Source organism: Alligator sinensis, unplaced genomic scaffold (assembly GCF_000455745.1).
Source record: "Alligator sinensis unplaced genomic scaffold, ASM45574v1 scaffold525_1, whole genome shotgun sequence".
NCBI lineage: Eukaryota > Metazoa > Chordata > Crocodylia > Alligatoridae > Alligator > Alligator sinensis.
The window spans coordinates 522,523-534,716 of record NW_005842936.1 but is presented as its reverse complement, the minus strand read 5'-3'; the positions used below and the strand labels follow the sequence as shown (position 1 = coordinate 534,716).

The following is a 12,194-nucleotide window of genomic DNA, read 5'->3' as shown; positions in this document are numbered from 1 at the left end:
GTGCAGCTTTGAAAGTGGTCTCTGTAGGTAGGTGGCTTTTAAGACAGTTTCCATTACAGCTTTTTTTAACTTCACAGCCTGTTCTCTATTTGTTTGTTGGAGTGCAATAGTTTTCAAAAATGGGGAAAAAAAATAGTCTCTTTGTTTTAATTTTCAGGCACAGTTTCTTCTGAATTTTTAATGTAATAATATAAGTCTTTTTTAATTCTAACCAAAAGTTTTATTTTCATAAAATTTAAAGCAGTATCTTTTTTAAACAATCAAAAAATAATAATAATAAAATAATAATAATAATAATTATCATGAGCTTTCACAGAAAGCAACATGCATAATCTTGAACCAGTTATTCAAACTGTATTTCCCAAAGTAAACAAGGGCAAATGAGCCTCTTCTGATCTTGTATATCACAAACTCTGCTGATTTTGCAAAGGATACTCTCCTCAAAAGCTATCAGCCAAACCTATAGTTGTTCTGAAGTACGATTGTGTGCAAGGAACATATTACTGAGGTCTTTTGATTCTTTTTTCTGTCCTGTGACTGTAAAGGAAAGTCCACGGTATGGGCTTTTGCAAGACATGTCTTTTGTTGAATCAGAGTTTAATGTCCTGTGATTCTGACATTTTGGCAAGTGTTTTCTTTACTCGCAGGGCTGTGAGTCGGGAAGCAGGGTTGTGAGCCCAACACTCTGTCATGAGTTTTCCCATTTGTCGTAGGCACTATGGAAAGAAAAGATAACAAAGAATCATATCTGGGTCAGTTGAAGGCAAGACTGGTGTTGATGACTATCCTAAAAAATCAAAGCAAACCAAATTTATTTTAAAGGTAATGCTGGGTGCCAGGAAGCAAAGAGCCCACAAACACCTTGGGTGGCATTTATTTTCTGTATATTAATGGCCATCCTCAGCACACATGCTGATGTGTTTAAATGTTTATGACAAACCGGATGCCATATTTTGCTAACAGATAAAATAATCACAATTGCACTTTTTCCACCTCCCATGCTCAAGCCAGTGAGGAAAACTTCTCTGAGAATTCACGCTTCTTACTCTGCGCTAGGTCCCCATGGCTTCAGCACAACCCAAATGTAGTAACTTTTCCAACTTTCAAGCTGGAATGGCAGCTGGTCCTCAGAGCCCTCGTGCAGAATTTCTCAGTCACACAAGTCTATCCCATTCAAAGCTCATTACCGTAGTATACTTGGATTTGCGAGACGCTCTCCTACCTGCAACAGCGATTTCCTCTATGACAGCCTATTTGGGACAAGCTACAGCTTCTACTATAGTGAAGGGAGATGTAGAGTACCCCCGGGGTTATGCCTACCCCCGGTTGACAACCCCTGATGTAGGCCATTTCACCAGAGTGAAGATCATTGTGTTTGCATAAGGTCCCTCAGAATTTAAACTTGTGGAAAACTGTATTGCTGTAGCATAACCAACTATTTTTTTAAACAAACTCACTGATACACGTTAAGGCTGTAAAGGATTTTCGGGGGAAAATCATTATGGATTTAAAAGATTTAGCCTGGGAGGAAGTTAGGGAGTGTGTTCTCTATCATAGTGTTTTTCACCACCTTCATGCATCTATTCTATAAGATATTAGGAAGAATGGAATGAAACAAATATGAACATGAAATCACAACAGCTTTCATTAACTATTCATCTGAACTCAACTAGCCTAGCTAAAACCAGCCAGGCAGTCTTTTTTCTGAAACTGACTTAGATAAAAGGTATTAGTAACACACGGCTGTGTGCAATAATGTATTGGTTTTGCCACTTGCTAAACAGCCAACTCAACAACCTGCCAAGCACCCTACGTGCCATAATATAGCCAGAATATAGTTATTCCCCATGCTTTAGTTTCTAAGCATCTGCACTAAAACAGAGCTCTTTGGTACATTCACATGGGACACAAAATGAAGTTCCCTTTAGATTGTGGTCAGTGGCAGTGAAAGATAGGTATGGGGTTCTCAAATAGTTCCCCCACTACATTAAACAAATGTTCTTATCTCCAAGGGTAAGGTGAAAGGAAGAGAGAGAAAGAGAGAGAGTTTGTGTGTGTATATGCATGTGTGCTTTTCATTTGACACTCCCAGATTGTTTACAATTCTTGTAGTTTAAATCTTTTAGTTAATTGCAGAATACTCATGCAAACATTGCTATTCCCAAATCACAGCTGTCTGCTACAATAATAGCATTACACAGTACCACTTAACAAGATTAATGACCTCTGTACAGCATCACCAAAGCAGTTGGCAAGTTTGTCTGTGGTTCATCAATTATTGGTCTACTGATTCCAAAACACAGTTTTGCTTCATTATAAATTTTCAGTGGAAAGAGCACAGACCTTCTCCTGCCTTCAAAACTTTATTTCATCAAAAAAATGCTACTTTACCTTGGAAAGCAGTTTCCAAGCTATCATCTTTTGAATAAGACACATATTCTCACTCCTACATTTAGGTGCAGAGGGAGGTATTTTATATTGTAGGAGTGAGTTCCGTGTAACACTTTTCTTTTACTATGTTGTAGTCTTGCATGCAAATAGCAAAGTGAAGCTTACTAGAATCATGCTTCTAGGTCTGTACACCTGTGATTACAGGCAAATGCTATACACCAATTTGCTTCCATAGCAACAGAAGCAATGCTCTTGAAAAAAAGGGCTAATCAGAATTGTAGCTCTGATTTAATACAAACACATGCTGATGTTGTCACTAGTACACTGCATATAGATCAATTTAACAAAATTGATCCTGACATGAAAGGGAAGAGAAGTGTAAGAGAAGAACAGAGCTATAACATACAGACTGAGTGCATTCAGCTTCTGCTATGTTCTTCCAGTAGGTAATATAAACATAACACATCTTTCTGAAAATACTTCAAGCCAGCTCCTCAGGGGCCCTGACCACCTGTGGCTTCAGGTTTTTGGAATTTAGCCCACTATGCCAAATACTTGGCACAGAAGTAAACGGAGTTAAAGTCAATGGTAAGATTTCCATTGCCCCTAACAGTATGGTTTAAAGCCAAGGGATAACATTTTGGGAAATTCTGTCCATTTATTCTTACCTAAATCTTCACAGCCTTTGGCCCAAACTGATCCTAAGCATATAAGCCACTGTATTTTAAAGGATATCTTACCTCATCGCTACTCCATCTATTTGGGAATGAGGGACGAAGCCTCTTGGTGCACACAATCTCACGCATGTCCTCATATGAGGGGTCACTGGGCACTAGATCGTGGTATGGAAGCTGGTACTCTTCAACAATCCCTGAAAGACACATTTTCCAGCTGCATTATAACTACAAGAGGCCACGTGTTCTACTACCCCATTTCTCTCCATTTTAACTGTTCATAACATTTTGCACTTTCTTTATGCAGCCAACAGCTGTGCAATATCACGTATGTTAATGGTTTTCATTTTAGTTCCATTCTCCTCTTAGCCACGGGAGTTCCTTCAGATATTCAAGCAGGAGAATAGAGAGTGTAGCACTTCATTCTGGAATTGGAGTTAGTTTTGGCCCTTTCCTGTTGCTGTTTGTTGTCATGTGGCTGAACCTCCACACACCAAGCACAGAATGACTCCCCCATCTTCCACTTCTTCACTGGAATCAATTAACTGCTGCTTCTGCTTTCCAGCCCTTCTTCCTTCAGACACTCATCTGTCTAAGGTGGTTCTTAGCGTATTTCGTAAGTGCTGTGACAAGGGGTACAATGGGAGGCAAGATACTCACACATTTCTATCTGAGATGAAAAGCATCTCCTCCGAAAGAACTCCCAAATCCCCACTGTCCCAGAATGGGAATCCACAATTCACTCCATTATCAAGCTCCAAGATTAGAATTTTTATTGCTAGGTTAAACCAAGTGTCAAAATGTGAACGATTATGTTCACCTTGTCACTTGAGAAAATACTTGTCTTTCTCCCAACTGATGATGAAACCACTAGCCCCATAAGCCATGTGGCTGCCTATACACGTGCTTGGAGGTGGGCCATTTTAATTAGAGCAGTTCCTAGGCAGCCACTCTAATTAAAATGACTCACTGTCACATGTATTACATTCCCCTGCATTTCAAAATGACTGTGGGATGCATTAACTGAAGCTCATTGGATGAGCTTTAGTTAGAGTGCCCCTGCAGCCATTTTGAAAAGCATGGGGGCTTAATGCATGTGATGCTGAGGTGATGCTAGAGCACTGTATTTAGAAAGTGGAGCAGACTTGATTGAGTCTGTTCATTTGCATTTTAATTAGAACATGAATAAGCACATCTATAGGCAGCCACATATTACTAACAGAACTGTCCATATATTAGGAGCAGACAGAGAGCTTATCTGGCAGCCACTGAGAATATCACTGTACTACTTACTAATGTCAGCTATATCAACAGGCTAAGGCTAGGTGAATTCTGGACTTTTTGGTTCTGTGACCAAACACAAAAAGTGGAAACAAATATTTTCAGGAGAATAAAAAAAACAACACATTTCAATTGAACCTGACACATTTTCTTTGACTGCCTCTACCCAAAATGTTTTGTTTTGTTCTCATGTTGTTTAAACTTGTTTAACCTTTTTAAAAATTTGGGACATTTTCCCATTTAAAATAACAACATTTTCATTTTGAAAATAGGAAAATAATATATATAGTAAAATCAGGTTTGTCACTCCCAGGAGACTGATGGTGATAATTATTTATCCATCACTATCAGTTGTTAGTTTTGCATGCCAAATTGAGATAAAATAAGAATTATTTTTGACATTTATAATGAAGGAAAAAAAATTAAAGATACAGAGTACAAATTGTATGCACTCTAGTTTTCTTCTTGAGAACCACATGATTATACAGGTAAATACTTAATGTATAATTTCTTACTATAAAAATTTGGTGCTCACCATATAATAATTACAAGATTATGACAGAAGATAACCAAAGATTTTTCTTCATGATTCTGTTCACTCAGCAGTAAAGTAGAAAATATTTCTGCAACATGTCTGCTCATTGTCTATGTTTTGTTGAACAAAGAAAAGGTGATAACTATCCAATGCTTAGCAAGCATCAGTTTGCTCAACAGGTACCATAAAAGGCATAAATCTGTAACTTCTAAGTCAACTAGTTATCTGGAGAAAACTGCTTTATGATTTAGTGTTTGTATAAAGAAACGGAGAATTACATGGTACCAGATGATGAATTAGCCGAAGTGTGTCGTATACAAATCAATAAGACTCTGGTGGGAATGCAGTGCACTGAACAATAAGATGATGTGATGATGAGTTATCCCAGTGAATAACTGTAACAGGGTACTGCCCCCGGGATGGCTCTGATGCCCCTGGAGCCATGCCCTAGCCTTGCAGATGTTACCAGTCATTGGGTATTAAGCCCCATTTGTCCAACCCAGTCAATCTCTCATCCATAAGCCCTTAGCCCCAGGGTCAACTGCAGTCAATGTGGGCCCCTAAACATAGAACGGTCTCTGCTATTCTGCACACACACACACGTAATACTAGGGAGAAGCTGGTGGTCATGGTCCATGGGGATACCAATGACATAGGAAAATGCAGAAGAGAGGTCCTAAAGCTAGGAAGGAAGTTAAAGTCCAGGACCTCCACAGTAGCATTTTCTGAAATGCTTTCTATTCCACACACAGGGCTAGATGTGATAGTTAGAAAATGGTATTCTGAGGTTTGCTTTTGGGAATTGGCTTGTAGGTAAAGTAGATATTGCGTTAGAACAATGGTTCAGGGGAACAGCAAAGGTTAATTCATTTCTAAAGCCTGTTTGTGACAAAGTTTCCTTCAAGGCCTACTGCGATTGACACAGGCAAGCAGCAAGCAGACACACACACAGGCAGGGAAACTGAAGACATGCACCACAGTGTTTCATAACCGTGTTTCATAAGGGAATCTTATGCATTGGCTAGGTCACAGTGCCCAACTGCAGGGCCATTGGGATTTCCGGTTTTGGTAAATGGACTGAATTAGGAGGACACTAGTAAAAGCCCAAATTAGGATGTGTACATGTGATGGGTTTGTGAAACAAAGGAATATACTGACAGGACAGAATGTAGATGGTATTATGACCACAGAGAGACCAATCAATAAAGCCCAGAGATACAGAGTCATCAGAGGAGAGAAAGAATATAAAAGAAGGGATTTCAAAGCAGCAAAGTGTCCCTGAGCGGGGAACCTGAGACCACCATGGACAGAGGGCACACCACCAGCTCATCTCACCCATGCCACTGTGGGGGGTGGGCTTTGGCCTTTGACCTCTAGGCTGCTGACATCTGACATTCAAGAGAGAACCTCAGAGCGAAGCTTGCATGCTGGCCAGCCGTACCTTAACTCAGCGAAGCCTGGGGCTGGTAAATATAGAATTGTTTGCACATATCTTTTATCACTGTGTATCAATAAAATTCACCTATTATTGAACGGAGAGGTCATGGTCAGTCTCACAGTTTGGGTATGCCTGGAGCAAGGTATTTGGGTCATAAATGCAGTGCCAACTTAGATGTTACCAATCATTGGTTGTTAAGTCTTTGTCCAATCCAATCAATCTCTCATCCATGAGAACTTTAGTCCCAGTGTCAACTTCAGTCAATGCAGGCCCCTAAATGTAGAATGGTCTCTGCCACTCTGTCCACGCGCGTGCGCGCGCACACACACACACACACACACACACACATGTAATACTGGGGAGGAGCTTCTGGTCATGGTCCATGTGGGTACCAATGACATAGGGAAGTGTAGGAGAGAGGTCCTAGAGCTAGGCAGGAGGTTAAAGTCCAGAACCTCCACAGTAATATTTTCTGAAATGCTTCCCAGTCCACACGCTGGGTCCAAGAGACAGGCAGAACTCTACAGTCTCAATGCATACATGAAATGATGGTGTCGGGAGAAGAGGTTTAGGTTTATCAGGAACGGGGGAACTCTTGGGACAGGAGGAATCTACGGAGAAAAGATGGGCTTCGCCTGAACCAGAACAGAACCAGACTACTGGCACTAAAGATTAAAAAGGCCATAGAGCAGTTTTTAAACTAAAAAGTGGAGGAAAGCTGATGGGTATAGAAGACCACACAGACTGGGTTGATGTAACCCCAAAAGGGGACCATCATGTAGACTCTATACTGTGTTGAGGAAGACAGTAGGGGAATAAAAAGTATAACTGTAGATAATAGTGAAGATAAGTTATATTTTTTATAGTGTCAAACAAATAGCATGAGCAGTAACAGGCAGCTGAGCAAAGACAAAATGTATAGACTGGGTAAACACCTGGGAAAACCACTCTAATACATAACTTTAGGAAGGGAAATTATACGAAAATGAAGAAGTTAGGTAGAAAGAAGTTTAAAAGAGCAGACAAAAACATAAAAGACCTGCAAGTAGCTTGGAAGCTGTTTAAAAAGGCTTAGGAAAAGAGTATCACACAAATAAAAAAGGATACAAAACAGTCCAATAAAACCCACGCATGGTTTAATGGAAGAGGTAAGAAGGGCATTCAAGGCAGAAAGGGATCCTTTAAAGTATGGAAGGCATGCCCAAATGAGGAAAACAGGAAAGCTCCCAAACTCTAGCAGGTCAAATGTAAAAGTGAAATAAGGCAGGCTAGAAAAGAATTTGAGGAGCATTTAGTAAAAGATGCTAAAGTTAATAATAAAAACTTATAAAAAATATACCAGAAGCAGGAAGCCAGCTAGAGAATCAGTGGGACGACCAGGGTATAAAAGGTGAATTCAGGGATGATAAGACAACAGCAGACAGCTAAACAAACTCCCCTTTGCATTGGTGTATGTTGCAGAAGATACTGGGGAAATCCCCATGCCAAATCAGTCCTTTCTAGTAAATGGTCTTTATACACAAAATCATTTTATTGATACATACACCCCTTTCTCCCTCCAAACCATAAGAATTAAAAAACTGAAAATGTGCCTAATTCTCCTATTAGAAAAATACACAGCAGGTACATCTACATGTCCTGTTAATGAGCAGCTATAAGCTCTGGTGCATACTGCAATATGCACCAGAGCTTATAGCTGCGCATTAACAGGACATGTAGATACCCGCTGTGTATTTTTCTGGTATTTTCTGTGTATTTTTCTGTATTTTCTGGTGCATATTGCACCAGAGCTTATTGCTCCTGAGCACTGCATTTGAACTTGTGCCTGGGTCCGCAACACACTGAGCCAGGTCAGAGCAGCCCTGGCTGGAAGGGAGCTCGGGGGGGTCAGCCTGTCAGCCCTGGTCTGCTCCAACCTGGCTCAATGTGCTGAGGAGGGGCTGGCTGGGGCATGAGGGTGTTCTAGTGAGGCGCTAGCCAGCAGGCAGCCCCTGCACTGAAGCACTCTCATGCCCCAGCCAGCCCCGTATATGTCTAAACATGTGTTGCTGTGCACTAAAAAACTCCACTGCCAGATACTGCTTGTATTTACAAGAACTAACCTGCAGCAGAGTGAATTAATTTACTGCACCCTAATAAGTGGCGCACATGTAGATGCTGAAACATTTACTGTGGAACTAATTAGTTAGCTCTGCAGTAAACATCTTGTGTAGACATACCCAGTAATTACAGTAGCCCAGATGCTGGGTATAGTAATTGCTTGCAGATTATTGTTTTTTAATAGTGATCACTAGGTGCTAAACCTTAATAATACTTTTTATTATATTTATCAATGTCATCATCAAGAATAGTACTTACTTCCCTCCACTCATAATTGGGGAATAAATATACCATCTCAGATACTCTAGTGTTGTAGTAGAACACTCTACTTCTCATCAAGAAAGTACTTTGCAAACAATTAATGGTTGTATCCTTGTACCATTTCCCTTACATAAATAATGTTGGTTTACATTACTATAATTGCTTTCATAAAAAAGCAATGCAATGGGCTTTATATACTATAAATACAGAGATCAGGTCACCCACCACTGAAATACAGCTCCTCTTCTAGGGTGAGAATACAGCAGGCATTCTACACCAGTAATAATGCACAGTATTTCTTCCGGAAGCAGTGTGATGGGTGGAGCACTGAATCGAGACATACTCTACTCTTACTCTGCTCCTAAACTGCTGTGCGACTATGGGTAAATTACTTCACTTCTGTGTCTCAGCTTTCTACTGAAGGATAATGTTATTTAAATTCCTTTGTATTGCCCTTTGCGAGCTACAGTATAAAGTGTTCTATAGGAGCTAAATATTACTGTAATTTTAGGTGAGGAAGCAAAATAATTTCTACAAATGAACAGCAGGATGAGTGTAAGAAGGTAAAATGTAATTGAAGTTACTACACTAAAAATGATATTATTACTAAATCATGTGAGAAAAATATGTAACAAAAGCAAAAGAAACCCAAATCACTATGATAAAATCAGGAGTTGATGGGGAACTATTGATGTGTTTTCTTGTTTACCGGCTAGCAGTCTATCTGGGATTTGGACCTCACAACATACACATAAATGGACTTAAGCCCTGATCTTTCAATTGGGAGGATCTTATGGCCTACAGAAAGCCTTGCTGCCTTCCTACAGAAACTAATTGTAAGGCTGTAGCTTCCTTCAGTAAGTAGTTTGCTTATAGGATTAGGGCATGTTAATTACACTTAAAACATGAGCCTCTGCATATTCAAGCAGGAAAATGTGCTAAGTGTGATCAGCAGACAAGTTTCTTTGGGGAAATCCAATATCCTGAGACGATACTCAGGGTCCAAGGGGTGACAATCCCAACAAGAAGCAAGGCGGGCAAGAGTGCCCAAAAGCCTCCCTGGCTCACCAAGGGTGTCCGGGAATGCCTGGTTGCCAAAAAGGTGGCATACACCTGGTAGAAGGGGGGTGCTATCTCCAATGAAGAGTATACCTCCACTACTCGGGCCTGTAGGGGGGCTGTTAGGAAAGCTAAGGCGGACACAGAGCTAGGACTAGCATCCAAGAGGAGTATCTCCAAGATACTGTTAGGAAGGCTAAGGTGGACATAGAGCTAGGACTAGCGTTCAAGAGGAGTATCTCCAGTTTGTACTATGTAACACGTTTGCCCATCATGAGACTGGTCTATGGAGACAATTCAAGGTCAAGACTGGTGCCGTGTGGGGGCTGGGACCAATAATCAGTTGATTGTCAGTTCTAGCCCTGGCACCACAGCAGAGCTGGTTCAAGACTTGTGTGTGATGCTGTAGCTGGCACTCCACTAGGGGCGATTCAAGACTCTGGTTTGGTGCCAGGGCTGGGACCGACAATCAGCTGGTTGTTGGTTCCAGTTCAAGCACTGCATCAGCTCTGGTTCAAGATTTTGGTGCGGTGCTATGGCTGGTACTGACAAACAGTGAGCTGTGCATATTAGAGATCACAGAAAACGTACTGTGCGACTGCTCAGAACACATTCTAAGTTTAATAATGCACAGATTTATCATGTATTGTGTCCCATGCAACAAGGCCCTTAGGCATAAGCTTTACCGGAAAGTAAGTAATAAACAGGTAGGATCAAGGTATGTACTATGGCTACCATAAGGCTGTAGCTTTATGTAGGTGACAGATGGGTAACTCAGAGCTGCAAGACTATAGAACAAGTGGTAAACAAGAGTAGGAAAGCAGCTGATAGGGAACAAAATAGAAACACTGCAAACAATTGTTCAGGAAGTACAGGATGTTATTTTGAATGGAAAAATAGAATTTTAGGTGGCATGGTAGACAACGAAGTGGGGACTTGTACTAATGACTGTGAAGTAAATTGGATGATCTACCTGTGTAAGATGGGGACCCTAAAAAAGTAAGGGTTACAAGTCAACTTAAGGAAAAGGGGATGTCATCATCATCATCTAGATTTACATATCCTAATGCAAATACAAAGTACACATTAATGGAATATGAAAGAAATAAGACTTGTGGTGCTGCACATTTCAAGAGGGCATTTCTAACTGGGGAAAACACCTGTCTCACCTGCTTCAAGTCTTTCCCCCACATGGTACAGCATAAGTCACGTGAACACTAGATGTTCTATAATGCTTTTCTCTCCCTTGTCTGTTCACAGCTGTGCTGTTTTACTCAGGCTTGCTATTAACTGTGTTATCTTGGAATGCTCTATTTAATGACAACCTTGCAATTACTGCAATCAGGAGGGTGGACTCTTGTATGATAAATTTTAATTGACACAGACAATTCAATTCCAGATTAGGCTACAAATACTTGGCTGGCAGATGTCAGAGAAAAAAATAAGTATGCTGTGAGTATGGCAGGCTTTAATAGGTGCCACTTGTCCCCTTTTTTGATTCCTGGGTCTTGGGTGTATTTCTGCCAATCTTGGAAGCAATGTGTGGGCTTTTTTCAAAGACGACATGCAAGGAACAAGAGTCATTTTCATAATGTTTGTTTCCTCTTTGCACTTAAGCCTTAATCACGTGTTAACCATAAAAACAAACAAATCCTCCTGTTTTCTTTCTGCTTAAACAATAGAGTGTCCCTGTTCTAACAGAAATGTTTACTGCTTTGAAAGAGCCAGTAAATGAGCTGCAAATACTCACCACAGTGATGAACCACTGCATCTTTAAAGAGCCTATTAAAATACAGTGTAAATCTTTGCTGTCAAACTAGGACTGATTGAGATTAAAAAAACCCCCAAAAACAAAAAACCAAACCTCAATGGAAACCTAATATGATTAGGATTGCCTAGGTGTTTATCCAAGTTAGTTTATTACAACAACAGCTATTACCCAGAAAGAAAGGCTGTAATGGAAGCTATTGATTATAAATGAAAGTAGTGAGAAGCCATGCCCTAGTGAGAAACAATGTATTTGCCATTTACCTCCTGATACACATCTCCTTGCTATCTCCCAGAGGATAAGGCCAAAACTATACATGTCAGCCATGATGTAGGACTGAAAGTGATTTCTGTTCAAGCTTTCATCCAGCACCTCAGGAGGCATATATCGTTTTGTTCCTACGCGGGTGTTTGGTGGGATGTCTACCTCGTTAGTATCACTAAAAGAAAAAATAAAGAAGAATCAAACATGTAATAATGCAGCTTGAAATGATCACCTCTGAAAATCTATTTGGATGTGAAAAAAGGAAAATTCAAACCAAATCCATTCTTGGGTAAGGTCAAAAGTAATACATAATCTTAATGGAACAATTCTTATAGGGAAAGCGTCTTAGTGTGAACAAGGATCCATCTTAAAAGGCTTACTTGCCTGAGGCTATATTAAGCATTCAAATGCACAAGCACAGTA

The 12,194-nt window shown here is 40.3% G+C and overlaps 1 protein-coding gene across 11 annotated transcripts in view; it reads right to left on the bottom strand.

The window, feature by feature from the left end:
- Positions 1 to 390: 390 nt before the first annotated feature.
- BMPR1B (bone morphogenetic protein receptor type 1B) overlaps positions 391 to 12,194 on the bottom strand; it is a 519,526-nt gene continuing 507,722 nt past the window's right edge. For all 11 annotated transcript variants that reach the window (XM_006036257.3, XM_006036258.3, XM_014526010.2 and 8 more), the window contains 3 exons: positions 11,771 to 11,946; positions 3,132 to 3,262; positions 391 to 716 (listed from right to left, as the gene is read on the bottom strand). In XM_006036257.3, coding sequence (XP_006036319.1) covers positions 591 to 716; positions 3,132 to 3,262; positions 11,771 to 11,946 — 433 coding nt within the window. In that variant the 3' untranslated portion in view covers positions 391 to 590. The remainder of the gene's footprint in view (positions 717 to 3,131; positions 3,263 to 11,770; positions 11,947 to 12,194) is intronic.